This window comes from Pleurodeles waltl, chromosome 8, assembly GCF_031143425.1.
Source record: "Pleurodeles waltl isolate 20211129_DDA chromosome 8, aPleWal1.hap1.20221129, whole genome shotgun sequence".
NCBI lineage: Eukaryota > Metazoa > Chordata > Amphibia > Caudata > Salamandridae > Pleurodeles > Pleurodeles waltl.
Window position 1 is genome coordinate 1,510,675,567 of NC_090447.1, and position 17,777 is coordinate 1,510,693,343.

At 41.2% G+C, this 17,777-nt stretch overlaps 1 protein-coding gene across 4 annotated transcripts in view; it reads right to left on the reverse strand.

Moving 5' to 3' along the window:
- The window catches only part of CFAP44 (cilia and flagella associated protein 44), a 382,521-nt gene that overhangs the window by 123,503 nt on the left and 241,241 nt on the right, over window positions 1-17,777 (reverse strand). For all 4 annotated transcript variants that reach the window (XM_069202788.1, XM_069202786.1, XM_069202785.1 and 1 more), the window contains 3 exons: window positions 16,535-16,759; window positions 13,984-14,132; window positions 6,532-6,811 (listed from right to left, as the gene is read on the reverse strand). In XM_069202788.1, the coding sequence (XP_069058889.1) occupies window positions 6,532-6,811; window positions 13,984-14,132; window positions 16,535-16,759 (654 nt within the window). The remainder of the gene's footprint in view (window positions 1-6,531; window positions 6,812-13,983; window positions 14,133-16,534; window positions 16,760-17,777) is intronic.

Sequence of the window (17,777 nt, forward strand, 5' to 3'; positions counted from 1 at the left end):
TGTGCTCACATTACACTTAGCGCATTTTAAATTGATTTAATGACACTATATGTTGCATCTCACTGCAAATAATCCTAATTCATATTACAATGTGTGAACCTGGTCATATCCTGCATTTCTCTTTTCATATTGACCCTTTGGGCTTTAACCAATTCATCAATGAGTTATTGTATAAAATTAAATCATGCCTACAAATGATACCTAATTGGACAGTGTTGTACCTTTACATGTTATACCCTGGTTCTCTTGGGTCTGCTGGTTTCTCCTGTTGCTTGGTTTAATTAGGTAAGGATCAGCATTGTATATGGGAGTGGTTTAATTTAAGACACGTTTTCTTAGCTGCAGCCATTCTCCTTAAACATGCAAGAAATCCACCAGGTTTGAGTAGCTCAGAAGTTTGGTTAAGTGAATGTGGTGGGGATGGAGGGATGTTTAAGGTAGAATTTTAACTTCTGCATTCATGTCAGCTTAGAATGTGTGATGTAGCCACTATTAAATTACATACCAATTTAACTAAATACTTTTTCAAGAAATCTCATTGTTATGGATATGCGCATCTTCTAATGTGCCAGATGAGCCTGATTTAATTTACTCCTGCTTTGCTACTACAAACAGGGTGTCAAGGCAGGTGGCAGAAGTCCCAGTCCTCCTTCACCCTCATTTTCTTGAGGATGAAAGAGACCTGGGAAGGTCAACATCTCCTAGGGACTGGGGGCTCTAGGCAGCTCCACGTTAGCCAAAGGCAGGAGTTTGGGTGATTAATAAATGACCCTCCTCCCAAGCTCAATAATATGCAGGAAATGAGGGTCCTTAAGACCCTTACCTTGCATAAGGGTGTGGAGATGTTAAAAAAATATAGGCAAACTGTAAACAATTATAAAAAATGAATGGACACTCCTCGCAGTTGGCCATAAAGGCAGAGGATTAGTTAGAGCCCTTCACCTCGTTTTGCCCATAAGCAAAGTTGCTTTGTTTCCTCTGTATTCTAGAATGGGCAGGGGTGTATGTCTCCCCCTCGCCTTGCCCAATCATTTCACGAAGCCAAGGAAGCAAGTGGTCTTTTCTTACCTTTCCACCTACCCTGTCTAAATGAGAGGGTATGTGGGTACTGTGTCTACTTGCCCAAGGGAGGGGAAGATATTAGTTAGTCTCCCTACGGACAACAAAGTGAATTTGTTTCCAATTGCCATCTTGCACAAGGCCAGAGGGTGTTACAAAGTAGCCCACAGCTTGTACAATGGCATGTGGTATAAGGAGACTTCAGGCCCCTGTGTTGTCCAAGGATGGGAGGCATTTTGTGACTCCACATACACCTGGTTTTCCCAAAGAAGATGGACGTTTTGGCTATTTTGTTTTAAGTAACTTGTGATGTTTGTGTCCATTTAGCAATTAAGAAAAAATGCTGCAGGTTGATCTGGATGTGTTTAGTTAAATTGCTTTTTTGTTTTACGGACAATAGGTTTGTTTCTTTGAGAAGACTTGTGCATTCACCTTGTTGGGACTTTTTCAATTACCTCAAGTCCTTTAACAATGGCAGGGTGCATTATTGTCCAAATTCTATCCAGCGATCCCAAACGTAGGACAATAGGTTTGTTTCTTTGAGAAGGCTTGTGCATTCACCTTGTTGGGGCTTTTTCAACTACCTCAAGTCCTTTAACAATGGCAGGGTGCATTATTGTCCAAATTCTATCCAGCGATCCCAAACGTAGGTATTTATTAATAAACCCCACTTCACCTTGCCCAAGGGGCGAGGAATGGATTTATGCTGGTGAGAGAGGGGTAGGCACACTGGACATGTACATTTTGGTTTGTATCTCCAAAATTGCTGGCTAAAATTTCACCACATCAAAAAAAAGGCACTGGATGACAGAAAGGCCATTGTGACATTAAAATCTGGCATCCATTCACATAATAATTTCTCAATTATTTATGTATCAAATCACCTTTGTGACAAATGAAAAAGGTAAGAAGTGACAAGTTTTGATTTCCCGCCCCCCCCCCCAAAAAAAACATTTGAACCATTTGACCAATTTGCACCAAATGTAACAAATATCTCTAAAACAATTCAAGTTGTGATAGAAAGTTATGCATATGATGGAAAATCTAAAAACACTAATTGGTGCTTGCTCTGGTGAGCTACACTGTAACTACTGCCAGAGGTGAACTGCCTTTTGAAAATACCACCATCTCTCATCAAAGGCCAGAATATAATTGCCAAACTTACATTATAGAATATTATTAATCAATCTAAGATTTGAAAACCTTGGAAATTGATCATAACTATAAAGTGCTCATGGTCCAACTCCAGATCAAAGATATGCATGTTTTGCATGCTTTAGTGTGGTGGTGATCATTACGACAAACTGACAATTTCTATGTTGTTAATTCTTAGACTTAATGTGGACTTTGTCTTGTATAAGACATAGTTGTGGTTAAGTTGAAGCTTACATAGGAAATGAGCTGTGTAACAAATCCACTCAAATATTGGTAGATATTTGATGTGTCTAACTCTATCACTGTTTTCCAAATTTGGCTTTTAATTAGCCTAGGAGTTCAAATGATTTGGAGGAAAGCACTTTTGTGGAAGTGCAAACGAATCCATATGTTCATTATTCCTCTCATCTATAATCACAGCAATTTGAGAGATTAGCAGCAGACTTGGCATGTAGACACAAATATTTGCCAGAGCAGGATCTTGTGTGGTTTGGTGTATATTCAACGCTTTTCAAAACATTCAGGCTAAAATAATATCAGCTTTTGTGTATCGAAATCATTAATCTCCACAGATATGTCTATGGTTCTGAGATAAAAACAAAAAACAAAAAAAAAAAAGCAGCTTTGACATCATTAGGTATCCACAGAAATAGGGTAAGTGAAGTGGACTAATAAGTCTGAAGAGTGCCATAATTGTGTGAAAAATGCACCACCTTTGGGTAGTAATTCTCAAACAACATATTCACCATATGTTGATATCCAACACCAACATGGTGACCCCAGTTACACTTGAATTGCAGTTGTAATGCTGACTTCGGGGAGACGGCAGGAAATCTGTGGGAAATGGTCACTCCTACAGTGATCACAGTCAAAAATGCACTGCAGCACACCCACAGAAGGGAAATCTTATTTCCTTGTAGTTCCAGTGTTCCACCGTCGGTATGGACTCTGGGCCTGATTTAGATTACAGTGGATGGGTTACTCTTTCACAGCAGTGACGGGTAGACCGTCTGCCGAAATCTAAACCCCATAGGATATATTGGTATTCGAATTTCAGCAGTCAGGCTATCCATCACCATTGTGACCGAGTAACCCCCACAGCCAAAATCTAAATCATGCCCTCTGGCTTTATAAAGGGAAGAATATTTCTGTGCATGCATGAGATCCTGGCACACAACTTTTCAAACAACTTTAAATGTTTTGCAGTTGACAAACTGAACAGAAAATATGTCCAAATTGGGTACAGCTTAATAATGAATGCTCGGACTTTGAACAATGTTCTGTTGAGCCTCTTAATATCAAACACCTTTGTGTCAGTAGGGAATGTGTGCACTGTTGATCTCCAGATTATTTCCAGCCACCCTCTCAAGGGGTAGATGGTGGAATGGGACAGTGAACAGGTGGATACTTGTCCTCTAACGATCAGGGGCTGGTACTAAAGTAGACAATGGGAATCTTCTATCCATGTCACTCTTTTTAGCCCTCAAGCAGACACCTTCCAGTCACTCAGCCTTCTGTAAGATCGTCTTGGTAATGTCACAGTCCATGATGGCGAGAAAGTCCAGAAGACAGGTCTCAAAAACATTATGGTTGTCATTTCTTGACATCTTCATCCTGCAAGCTAGACTCTTAACAAAAATAACCACTATGATGGCCTCAGAGAACAGGAGATGAAAGCCCACTAAGGAAAAAGTTGAAAAGGCCTTGTTTTCTTCAGACAGAAGTTAAAAAGAAACACAATGCCTTATGACGTCCAGTGAAGCCTGAAAGTCCCCCAAAGGTTTTGTGCTCCCAGCATAAAACAGCTCTGTGAAACCAGAGTTGTGTCCAGGTTCTTCCTCACTGGGTGGTACCAACAAGCCGCCTTCTTACCCTGCTGCTGGGATAGAGCAGCTTCCAATAGTCTTAAAGGAGATGAGCGGGCTTATCAAAATCTGCAGTGCTCCTATTCGGGGGGCATCTTTTCCTCTAGAATTTTTGTATTCTGCAATTCACTCTTTTTAGGGGTGTTTTAGCCAAATATACCACGAGTGGCACATTTCCATAATAGAAAGGTGGCAAGAATGTTGACCTTTTATTTGGTCAACTGAAAAACATTTAGAAATTCCTAAAAAGTTGTGCTCTCAGATTTCACACAAATGCAGAGATATTCTACCTTTTCAAGAGAAACCCCATAGGGTATAAGATTATTTAAATGAACTTGTGTTAAGAGACATTGTGGATGAACTCAAAGAAGTCTACAAAACAATGAAATTGGCCAGTTATGGTTAACCATACAACTGGAAGCATAATGCACCCATCATAAAATTTGAATGTAGAGAACCATAATTAAAAAAAATTCACATGAATAATTCAACTTCATTGACAACCCACAAGTTCTGCCTCTGGCACATTAAAGAAGGGTGATGTATTGCAAACAAATCTGTAAGGAAAACTGAATAGCAAACATTAGGTCAAACAGCACCAAGACAGAATTAATGGTGAATTAAATTATTCAAGGGTATAGTTTACGTCTAGACTACAGATGCTATTTTACAGATACAGAGCGTGCAGCAGTGTAATGGACAAGTCCAATTGATCGAGGAGGGATTCTGTGCCAGCTGTACTGTGTGTAAATATGTTATTTTATTTTATATCATGTTGAAGCATTTATAGAGCACAATGACTACTATGGGGTGCTAAGTTCTAATTCATAACAAACAGCTGAACATCCTACAAAACTATTAGGTGAAAAGTCTAACCTTTAGACTCTTTCACAATTTCAGCAACCAGGTCTCCATCCAAAGATGAAGGAGGAGGAAGTTCAAAGGTTTTGTAGCAGCAACAAAAATGCACTGCTACCTGCTCTAGTAGATCTAAAAAAGGGGATGACCAAAAGGGCAAGTTTAACACACCTGAGAGTCCACTATCATATCACTTACATTAAGATGCAAGGAAACTATGTGATTTTTCATGGACGCCCTATGACCAATCCCAGTTATCCGAAGAAGGACCGTCCCAGTGATTGAGGTGATCTCTTCCCCACAAAAGCCAACATTCAGTCTGGCTGCAGTAATTTGAATGAGCTGCATTCAGTGATCTTCTCGGGAACTGCAGGGAGAAGCTGTTTTCATGGACCATGGAGCATGTATTACTTACACAGAATTTGATGAAATATGATTCAGGGAGGAATTGTTATCTTCTACTTGTGAATGTGACCAATTAAATCATTGTGGTGGCGTGCAGTCATTATTTGTGGACATTTGGAAGTACCAGTGCAAGGCCACAAAAGAAGACACATTCATGCTGTTCAGACACTGGTTTGCCTAATAAGTCACATTTGTCACGAAACACTACAAATATTTACAAAATACAATAATTTTTGCCCATTATTGATTATCTTGGGAGTTTGTTATATCCTGGGGAGAGAAGAGGAGCAGAAACGTGTGCAAACATTTGCAAGTGTTTCATTCAGAGTTCCCAGTGAATTTACAAGCAGCTTCCTTATGATGGATGGCAAGGTGATTAGTCCTGTGCAGGTGTTGGCTACCACACAAGGGGTAATCACAGGCCTTCATATGTTCAACTGAAAATTAAAGACTTTACTTCTTCAGGTCGAGTTTCTGTCCCAGTATGTTTAGGTCTCTTTTTACTGCACAGATGAAACGTATTAAAAAGGTTATACTACTGCTTTGTATATGTAAAGTATGTGCACAATGCTGGTGCCTCGGCTCTTTGTCCTTAGTTACAACTCAGTGCACACATTCCTAGGGAGACCTCAGCCAGTCTTAAGCGCTTCCACGTTAAATCTTACTCATCATTACAGGCCTCCCGCTCCATTCCAATGCAGTCATAAACTACAGCTTAGTGATGGGCACTACCTCTCTTTCTTCCAGTGCCCATACACTCCACCTACAACTTGGCATTTAAGGTTATGCCTGAATCCTACTAAATCCATATGGCCCATCAATTCACTTGACTTAGCAAAGATGAGAAGATGCTCACAATGTGGGATGCTGTTTATACCTTGAGCCTTTGAGGTGGAATTTGCTTACTTGTTTCCGGTCTGGTGTGATGCTCTAGTCCCTATGTAAACTAATCCCTTATGTTCATCTCTATTCTATCCCTGGATCTCAATTTAATGTACCTAACTATACCTAAAGCTGAAAGTGCTTCAGGAATAGTTACAAATAAGACAAATTTTGTTAGGCAGGACACTATTATCTTCACTGGTGGAATGTAATGTAGAAAATGTGTACCCATCTCGCAAAGTTCAAATTCATTTATTATTCACAGTTTTGTTTTAAAACATAAGGGACTTCATGGATTTGACCTTACCCGTGGAGAGGGGACCTTCGCCCGTTTTCCCCTCATATCCTTCTCGATGTCCTCCTGGGACAAGATGCTGAAGCTGAAGATGTTGCCATCAGCCCCACAGGTCACCAAGAACTGGTTATCATAGCTGGAGCAGATGGCTTGGATGTGCCCATACTGGTTGTCATGGATGCCCAGGGACCAGTAGCCATGCAGAGAGTCCAACTGCGGGTCACTGGCCTCAAGTGGATACACCCGCACTGCTCCGTTCTCCATTCCACATAAGAGCAACTGTTGGTTGTTACTGAAAAATTTAGAAAAGTTTGGTGAACCTGGGGTTTTATTTTTTTAAATCATTTTACTACATTACATAGTAATGCAACACCATCATAAATCACAGTGTTTTCAAAGTATAATCAGTCATTACAAATCATAGTGAAAATACACACACTTATCTTTTGACAACATAATATCAGAGTCTCTGAATTTAAGTACCACCTAGAGAATACATTTATACAGGGGCTGTAGCACACCCCTAATACACTGGAAGATACACCACATTTAGAGTTCCTACCATTCTGGGTAGAACTTTTCATCCAAAGATGGTGCCAGGCAGTCCACCTGGTCATGCAGGCTGCTATGCACCATTTTTGTTTCAGACAAAGAAACTCCACAGGACGAACTTGTAACAATGATCTTGATCTAATGGGAGCTTTCCTTGCACATCTATGGGTCATTGCAGATTCTTCCTGCCAGGGATGGCCATGCCTCAAGAGGGCAGGACTTCCAGTGCTCTAAAGTCAGTAGCTCTGTGGGGGATGGACCTCTGAGTAAGTGTTTAACATGGCAGAGCAGATTGAGCCTCAGGTATTGGAATCGTATCAGTTGCCTTGAAGCGAAGTCTGGTGGGATGGGACATCTGTCAATTTACAGCAAATTCCCCATTCCACCACTCTTTAAATGAAACTTACACTTCCTCTGGCTTTCATGAGAGGAACTTTTGATGGGAAGAGTCCTTGACCATCCCAGCCTCATCTGATGCTTTTGCTGCTTACACAGATCTGTAGCTCCCACTCACTGTGTGTCACCTCTTGGAGCTCTCCTTGGATTCCACTTTGAGACAACTACTGCTGGGCCACATTAGGCCCCTTAAAATTAGCTAGTTTATCCTGAAAAATAAAAGTGCCTTTGACCATGCACATCCGATTTTATTAATCGTGTTAAAGTAAACATTGTACCCACATCACCCCAACCTGAAGAGTCTCCCCGTACACAAGAGTTGCCAATTCAAGATTTTGGTGCACGCCTACAAACCCGCCTAAGCTTCCACAGACCCTCCAGACGCCTGGGCTCCATCTTCATCTCTAAAGCTTGCACCACGCATCTGCCGCAGCAAGAGTGGAGGACAGAGTTTATCCTACCTTGCCGCAAAATCCTGGAACAGTCTAACCATCCACATAGGACCTCTCCTTCCCTCTAGCAATTCAGAAAGGGACGCAAGACCTGGCTCTTCAACTGAAGCCCCCTTGCTTCCTAGACCTAGCACCTGGCTACCCTGACAGGTGATTAGTGCGCTCTATAAATCCTGATTCGTTGATTGCTTACAGCAAAGGCTTGTGTCAGACTCAAAGGACATTGGTATCTGTCTAAGGCAGTGATTCGTAACCTGTAGTTCGGGGACCCTTTGGGGTACACAAAAAATCCTCTGAGGGTACGCAACTGCTTTGAAAATTAAATAATATTAACAGATTAATCAAGTGTAAAATTAAAAGAAATGACACGTTCTGTAAATGTGAATGAGTTTGAAACTGGAGGCTAAAAATTAAGTTAGTGTACTCAGATTGATTTGTGGGAGCAGTGAAAATGCATGCAACAGGGTAGAGTAGGGATGATGAGTGGCCTCAATTTAAAATAGAAAAGTTCAACATTTTAGATTAAAATTGAAATTTAGATTTTGTTATATTTGTTTATTCATTAAATAAAATACTTGATCATTTGAGTACTTGATGGATGCTTAATTTGGTATTGTTTTGCAGTTCAAATCATCAAAAATGCTTAGCCGGAATTCCTGGCTTCCAATAATGACCCAGGAGGGGTCCACGAAGGTCAGAAGGTTTAGAACCGCTGGCTTACGGCACTGCAGCGTGCTGCATAAAGGGCTTGTATCCGACTGGGGTCCCCTTCAAGAGTGATGTAAGTTCCTGTACCTGCTACAGAAAGGGCTTGTATGTGACTGGGGTTTCCTTCAGAGGTGAACTAAGGTCCTGTGGGTTCCTGCAGAAAGGGCTTGTATGTGACTGTGGTCTCCTTCAGAGGTGAACTAAGGTCCTGTGGGTTCCGGCAAAATGGGCTTGTATGTGACTGGGTCTCCTTTAGGAGTGACCCAAGGTACTGCAGGCTGCTACAGAGAGGGCTTGCATGTGACGGGGATCTCCTTTAGGAGTGATCTAAGTTCCTGCGGCTGCTGCAGAAAGGGATTGTATGTGACTGGGGTCCTTTTGGAGTCACCTAAAGTCCTGCAGCTGCTGCAGAATGGGCTTGTATCAGACAGGGGTCTCTTTTAGGAGTGACCCAAGGTACTGCAGGCTGCTGCAGAAAGGTCTTGCATGTGACTCGGGTCTCCTTTAGGAGTGACCTAGTGTACTGCAGGCTGCTGCAGAAAGGGCTTGCATGTGACTCGGGTCTCCTTTAGAGGTGAACTAAGGTCCTGCGGGCCTCTGCAGAATGGGCTTGCATGTGACTAGGGTTTCCTTTAGGAGTGACCTAGGGTACTGCAGGCTGCTGCAGAAAGGGCTTGTATGTGACTGGGGTCCTTTTGGAGTCACCTAAAGTCCTGAAGCTTGATGCAGAATGGGCTTGTATCAGACTGGGACCTCCCTTAGAAGTTACATAGGGTCCTGCAGGCTGCTGCAGCAAGGATTGGTGACTGACTCAAGTGACCTCTAGGAATGGGCTATGCTGCTGCAAGCTGCATGAGGAAAGAGCGGAGTCCAGCTTTTCAAATCTACGGGGCCATGTGAATGCCACATTTGTCCGAAAGGATTTATATTTCTTTAATATTACCTCTTTTGCAGGTGCAGAGTATAACAATAGAATAGTAATTAGTGGGTCTGTGTGTGCAGCATGAACAAGCATTTACAAAGTCCACAGGTCTACCTTGCATTTCAATTACAAGTCTTACCTATTGGGTTTGTTGAAAAAAAAACTAGACCTATTAGGTGTGCCCATGCATGTTGCATAAGGATTTTGTTTAAAGGTTTTTTAAATGAGCTGTAAAGATGTACCTGGACATCTGACTGTAAAAACGATTTTCAATTTAAATATGTTCCCTCTTCGCGACTATTAGGGCTGTGCAAGGCACAGTGTTCTTTTTGTCTGTGCATAAGGACTATCTGTACATTAACCGTTCTGCTTTTATTTAAAAAAACACAATATGAAACAGTATAACGACAGTCTCAAGACTTTATTGATTTCAAATCTTACTTATAATTGACTAATCTTTCTAAAAAAAAGTAGGTATTCATAATATGGCTTTAAATACATGTAAGAACATATTGGTAGACATGCATGAAGAGGAAAGAACTCAGTCCCAGGCAAAGGTTATAAACCAAAAACACAACATCCAAAAACAACACAAAAATACAGCTAAAAATTGATAAATTCTTCAACTAAATAGGAGATTACGTGAAGGTTGCAAAGTATTGTAAAATGTCTCAAAACCTCACCCATGAACACTAACGAAGTTTTGTGAGAGAATATTCTCAGTAAAAGTGTTTTTTTGCTGAGATTTTTTCCCACCAAACCTAATTCAGCAAGATTTTGCAAACAGTGCAGTCTTTACAAATGGTTGTGCACTGATAAATTACAATTCATTTGAATGGAAGTCCAGTTCCAAATCATACGCATTGCAAATCATCTTTTTATTGCCTTTGGTGCTATGAAAACGAGACAGCAAACGCGCTTCCTTCACCACATATGAACTTCCTCAGGGCACTTAAAATTCAAAATCCACCACTGAAGCAACTTATTCGTTCCGTCCCAAAAAATCATCAAATCAATCCCGATTCCTTACGTACACCCGGGTTTGCATATTCTTGAGCAGTCTATTACGAGCCAGCATCAATGTTGTGGGTAGTTTTCTGCTGGGTCAGCGGGCAGAAGACCGAACTGGCGGTCTTACGACCTAACGAGGCCACCCGACAAACTCGTAATGAGGCCCTGAGTCTCTGGTTCCAAAAGCACACCATGGTATACAACATGTGGTGAACAAAACGCGCTGACTGACTCTTTTTTATAGCACTAAGGACAGTGCTTAATTTGTAAATAAAGAGGTGCCGGTGCTCAAAGCCCTTCTCTTAAACAGGAGGCTGCTGTAATTAAATCTGCCAGCACGGAATACTGAGGCAGCGTAATCCTGAAGCCATCTCGGCCACCCCTGCCCCTTCAGCTCATCCTGCAACTTTCTACTTTGTCCCTCTATGACGCTTTTAAGTTTTTCCTTCTTCCGTCTTTCACATATATCTCTTTTGCTCGCAGCAAATGCTTTGGGCAGAAGAATAAGCCCCGGCCCTCAAAAATAAGTGCCGGTGCTCAGCACCGGACACAACAAGCACAAATTAAGCACTGACTAAGGAAAATACAAAGATGATTTGGATTACATATGATTTGGAACTGTACTTCCATTCGAATGATCTGTAACTTACAGGTGCACAACCATTTCTAAAGACTGGACTCGATTTGACCTTGGGGTCGCACCTTGGGAGTAGCAGGTGCTGTGGTATGTTGCATGTAATTGGACAACAGTGGTAACACACCTATGGGACGAAGACAAGGGGGATGCGGTGTTGGAAGTGGTTTGTTGTTCCAATGTGTTGATGGTTAGGATTTTGCAAACATTGCAGAATTTGCAAAGGTTTGAAAAGATGTCCTACCTTGAGAGGCACAACCAGGGGTTATGTGAATGCATGGTGGTTACAAGTTCTGAAATGCTGTGCTGTTCCATTTTAGATGGTGGAACCTTGTTAGAAAGCAAGGAGGGGTTTGGTATCTGCAACTAAGAAGTTGCACTCACCATCTTCAGTGATTTCACAGCTGCCAGTGGCAATAAAGAAAAGTCCCAAAACTGTAACATTTGATGGCATTGAATAAGACAAGAATACCGCATTTTAGGAAATGTCACTATCACCTGTAAACATTTTATAGTAAATACATTTTTCAGTTTGCACTGTATAACTGGACCTTGTAGAGACTTAGGGGATTTGCTAAGAATTTAAAATTCAGGTAGCCACAGTCAAAGGGTCATGCGTTCACTCTTTGGTTCCCTGATTCAGAGCGGAATCGTTCAAACTATTTGAAATAGAAGTGCAACATTTAAATTTGTTTAGTACAGAAACCAGCGACAAAATTAATAGATCATACGTGGATGTACGTGGATAAAAAAATGAAAATGATCTTTTCACTTATTTTGCAACAAAAGGCACAAATCTTGTGACGTTGGCCACCAAGAATAAGATTTCATATAATACCACTAATATAGCAACCTTTTGTCCTTACCTGCGATACCATGTGAATTTTGGAACTTTGCACTGGAGAAGCTGAACAAAGTATTCTGACTTAGCCTTACTTCAATGTAAACTTCCCTCTGTTACTTTTTTTGCCAACAGGATGTCCTAGTGGGCAGGACATCCTGAGTCTGGAAAACAACCCCTTTTTAGGTCGAGCGCACAAGCATTCTGACGTGTTGTAATCTATCTGTGGCTTTTATCCACGCCCACTGCACGCCCATCACACTCACTCGTTCGTGGGCTTGCCTTTCAAAAATCCTTTGTTATCATTGGTAAATGCTTTACGTTTGTCCCCTCCCTGTGGCACATTTGTTACCGCCTTGGCCATCGATCCTGTTACAATAAGTCGGACTGTAAGCAAACTTCTTTTTCCTCTTGTGTCTCTCCTTCGCGCTCATGGCGGCTGTGACACTTTGAATTGGCTCACTTATGTCAACTGTTTTACTTTTCATTTTCAATTTATGTGGCAAGAGAAGTCTAGTTAGGAATTTACAACTCTAATAGCTCTAACTCTAGCAAACGCGAGTCCTATTGCATTGCAAATGCTTGTTTAAGGTATAGTGAGGATAGGGTGGGGGCTGAGGCTTGGACGTGGTGGCCTGACAATGAGCTGGCTCTTTTCTACATAACCACTATACTCAAACAGTAATGTACAGCATATCTCTGTGTATGTAAACATTTATAACTAAATTGTATGTATATATCTAGATATGTGCATTTCTTTCTAAAAATATGTAGAATAACTATGTTTTTTAAAATATATAGATACTCTTTAACCCTGCTTAACAAATGTATATACTACTTACGATTAAAAATATATATATGATTCTATGCTTAACACGTTCATAGGTCATTGCATAGTTTTTTTTAAGTTGTTTGATTAGATGCTTATGGCTATCTGTTTTATTTATTTATCACAGCAGGTAAATATTATCATAACTGTTTTATTCATCTATCACAATAGGTAAATATGAATATTTATCTACAAGCACTTCATTATTGAAATGTTGAGGAAAACATACAATTACAAAATAAATAAATACCCTTGAGTTATAAAAATACACAAATTACCTTCAAATACTGCACCACTTAAAAGTCTGAATTTATACAATACAACTTAAATCTCAATAGATTATCTTCATTATACATATAATCTCTTTCTATATAATAATGTCTCTATGTATTTATTACTTTACTCCTATTGTACAAGATGGAACAAAGTCACACTCTCCAATGTACTACTCTAGAACTCTCTCAATCCATCCCTTATCTCCACTCTCTGACTCATCCCAAACTTCTTTCTACTACTATGGTCTCCAAAATAACCCTTCCTGGACCACTCCCTCCTCTATCCCCCCTGGCTCACCCCAAGCCTCAGTTTAAAAATATGATCTCCCAAACAACCCTACTACATTCTTTCCATATGTATCTCTACTTTGTCTCATCCGGAACCTTATTTTGCTACTATGATCTCCCTAATCACTTTCTAAAGACGTCCCTCCTCCATCTCTCCTTTTCACTCATCCCAAACCTCATCTTACTACTATGATCCCCCAAATAATACTTTCTAAACTCTTACCTCTTCTATCTCTCTAATAGTCTATTCAATCCAACTAACAGACTGACATGTCCACCGCTCAAATTAACTCATAGTTCCCAATACTAATCCACCACTGATTCTTTGGGTTCCAGAGTAGTGTGCTACTCTCCGAAAGGCACTTTGATGCCTCGTCAGGGGTAGTAAGCGCTATATAAATACAATTGCTGACCTTTCAGTTTTGCACACTCCTGATCAGAGCCTAAGACCCCCAAGTTCGTATAGTTGCTGCTGTTCTGTGGTGTGCTGTGGTGTGCTGTGAACAACTGTTAGATTGCCTGCCCATGTTTAGTGATGAGCTTTCTACTGGCTTACCTAAAATACATCTTCCTGATGGGGTTCATCTCTGTATTCTCAATGGGCAGAACATCAAAGGGTTCATCCTGTCTCAAAGAAGGGTCCTCGGTGACGTCCTCATTCAGGTCAAACTGGCAGTGGTAGAGGTATCCTGCATCATAGCCACCCTGAAAAAATTACGCCATGTTTGAGACAAAGGGCATATGCAACATTTTAATTTCGGATGGATTCTATTGTGCGTAATGTGCAGAACATCAAAGCCTGATAGACCTTTGGAGCCCTGTGTGATGAGAAGATAACAACAGCTTACCATGAGGCCATGTCTGGGGAGTTGCCAAACCTGGTGTTTTGGCCTACATTACATAGACATTACCACCCTGATGTTTAATTACAGCCTTGCCTAGATTAATGTTTCACAGATTTTACAGACTGGAGGAGTTGCAAATATGTGTTACAGCCACCATTTCATACCTATTGTCATTGTAATTAGCAGAGAACCTTAGAGAATGGGGCCATTCACCTATTCTGACTGAGGGCCTCAAAATCTAATGTGATCAATTTGGACATGCACAGTTACTTTTATTTTAGGCATGGCTTTTCAACAGTAGGGGCGATCAATTGAGGGTTACTCAGGAGATGAGTGAAGCTATACTGTTCAAAGATAACATGGGTTCACAGAATACATTTCACAAAACATTGGAAATTCCTTAAATTTCTGGGTTAGAAAGCCAACATCAAATACAAGTCTAGCCCTGATGATGGTAAGCGCTCTATTACACATGTGGAGTCCTATGGCTGACTCTACACAAAGGAGGTGGACTCTGATATTGCTCGAATATCCTGAAGTCTTTTTGGTACCTGGCATTCTACCTGGTGTTTTATTTTAAGTCCTCTGACAAAGAACAGATAATGCCAGTCAGTCAAAATGATACAAAGCTTCCCTGTTGCTATGATCTGTCTGCTTTTTCCCTACTTTCTCAGGTTCAAGTCAACTCAACTAATGCTTCAGCTATGAGCCAAGGTGGCTAAATATCTGCCAAAAATATCTGGACACCCAGATCCCCCAGTGGTGTACTGGGATTCTTACAGAACCAGAAAACGAGGCACTGGTTTGACACAGCATCAATTCAGAAAGAGTCAATGCCTTGTAACTTGACTAAGCTGGGTTCAGTATACTGTGTTCAAGAGACATCAGTCACAATTCAGGAGACACAATCCTAACTTCTTAAAGCCACGGTTCTTGATAGAGTTATACTTAAGCTGTAGCTGGAGCTTATGATGTCCAAAAAGTATCAAACTCTACTCAAGAACAGCTGGTAGCGGTGCAGATTTTTGGTTGGTTACCAACAGCATCATGAACTTCATCTAGACAGGGGTATTTCAAGTTGGAACTGGGGAAATGGGATATTTGGAAAAGGTCTAGCTAAGACTTTGAATCCAGGCAAGAGTGAAAAATCTCTCAGGCAGCTGCCTCATTTAGAACTGGGCAAAGCCTAGGACGGCCACAAGCTCGAATGATTGCCCTGGAAGCCCATCTTCCACTAAGCCACCCGGGCACAATGATAACTGCTTTGCCCTAAATTGTTCAGAATGAAATCCTCACCTTTGCAGGGTTTATTGTACAGAACAAAAAGTACTGAGTGGGCCACATCGTCCTGGAGAGCCACACGTATTCAACTGTGCCTAATGTAAATTAGTTCCATCCACAGACCCCACAGTCTAACTGACCCCTCAGGTCCTCATTAAGGGTGGTGGAATTTTACCGCGGTGATATCAGATTCATTCTGGGGATGTAGACACTGGGACGATCTTTACTTCCTGCACAGGCTGCGAACAGCGCTACAGCTCAGCGCCCAACAGACCCCTGCAACAGTCTGCCCCCTGGACAGAAACAAGTTTGTCCTGACCAAACACCCTCAAAATCTCTATTGGTTCTTATCCTGCACAAAGCAAATGGAAAACATCTGATTTATTTCCTCACTGGAATAAGGGAAAACCATTGGAAAAAGGGCCAAGTACCTCACGTCTGTGTAGTTATTCGTCATTTAGGGAAGAAAGCTCAAAATCAATGGATTTTGATCCACAAATACCTCCTCCTGCTGCTTAATTTGGAGTTCCGACCCTCTGGTCTCCATGCACCAAAACGTGCAGAATTCACATTGATGGCCTTGGTCTCTTGGTGGCCTGAACTGCAAGCCATCTTGGAGCTGCCAACATTAAAACTACCCGAGAAAGTGGAGTCTTTCTCTAAAAGGCCTTTACAGGCCTAATGACATGCCTTTGGTGTAACCGTAGTCTACCCTTTGAAAGATGACAGTAGTGGAAATCTGATGCATGTCTGCTTCATACACCTTTTTGAGCCTTTTTTTTATTTCTACACTTACACATACACTTTTGTTTAGCCTCGCTTTACATTTAAAACAACCTGCAGGGTAAGATCCCAATTGGAAGGTTGGTTCTTGTTTGATAAATGCTGACACTATTGAACAATATCTATGTTGAACAATGCACTAATGGGTTGTATGCATGGCAAAATAACATTACATTTGAAGAGTACACAACATATTACCAGAGACAGCCAGAACCTGCTGGGCGTGGAGTAAAATCCGGCGAGAATGGGGCTGGGCTCCTCTGGGATGTAAGTTGGTGGAAGCTCAGGCTCTTCCTCTGGCTTTTCAACCAGTTCCTCTTCGGTCAGCTCAACGCCCCGTTCCTTCTGCTCGGCTATCCATGCTAGCCTCGCCTTCAGCTTCTCCTCCTTTTTCATTGCTCTAGCGGCAAGCTCCTGTTCCCTCTGTAAGGAAACAATGATGGAAAAGAAATGGCGTGAGCACGTTGTTTGAACAAGGAGGTTATCGCTCTGCATTTCAAGAGTTAACCCGCAAGTCTAACGGCTCAGTACTCCAAGGAAGAGCGTGGATAAGGTCTACGGCAGAGCTCCCTTTTAGGTTGGGTTCTAATATGCTGACAAATGCGCCAATGGTAGAGACAGCCAAGGGGCCTTCTAAGGCAGAGGATAGTGCTGCCACCCGAGGACAGGGAATTCCCGTGAAGCTCTCGAAGGCTGGGTTTGTTCTACTATCAATGTGTGAAAATAGCACTACTTTGTGCAGACATTCCTTTTGTGCACACTCTGGTGAAAGATCACCTGGTCATTGTTCATATAATCGTATCATTCAAAATTAATTGAGAAAGCCAATCCTACCTTTGAACACGCCTGGTCCTATTCCTCAGCATTGTTCTCATAAACCTTCGTTTAATTATTTTAGATAACTGAATAATATCTGAGACAAGAGCTTCTAAACCCTTCACCCCTCCGACCTCCACAGAACTCTAAACACAGTCTCGCAACAAATAGGACAATCCTTCCCATAGTACTTCCAATAATAATTGGTCTTCACAGACAGACTATTTCCCTTTCTCCATCAAAGTTGTTTAGTTATAGATTCAAGAAACGAACACTAATTTTAAGCAAGAGAGGAAGATAATGTTGTTTCTACACTCTTCTCCTTTTTAGTCTCCTCCAAACCAATTTATCTCTTCATAGGTTTTATCAAAATGTGCTGTTACTCTTGCTTCAAACTTTTATCAATCCGATAACTAGATTGGAATTGCTCTCATATTGCACAATTACACAGTAAAGTAATCCAGATACACTGTTAAGAAGCCTGGGATTTGTTTTTATGATAGTTGTGTTTCGTCTTGAGTAAGTCAATAAAATCGTATTTACTAAAAGAAAATCTTACTTTTTATTGTAAGTTAGACCCTTCATACCTTTTTCATGATACTGTCTAGGCAGGAGAAAGATTTCA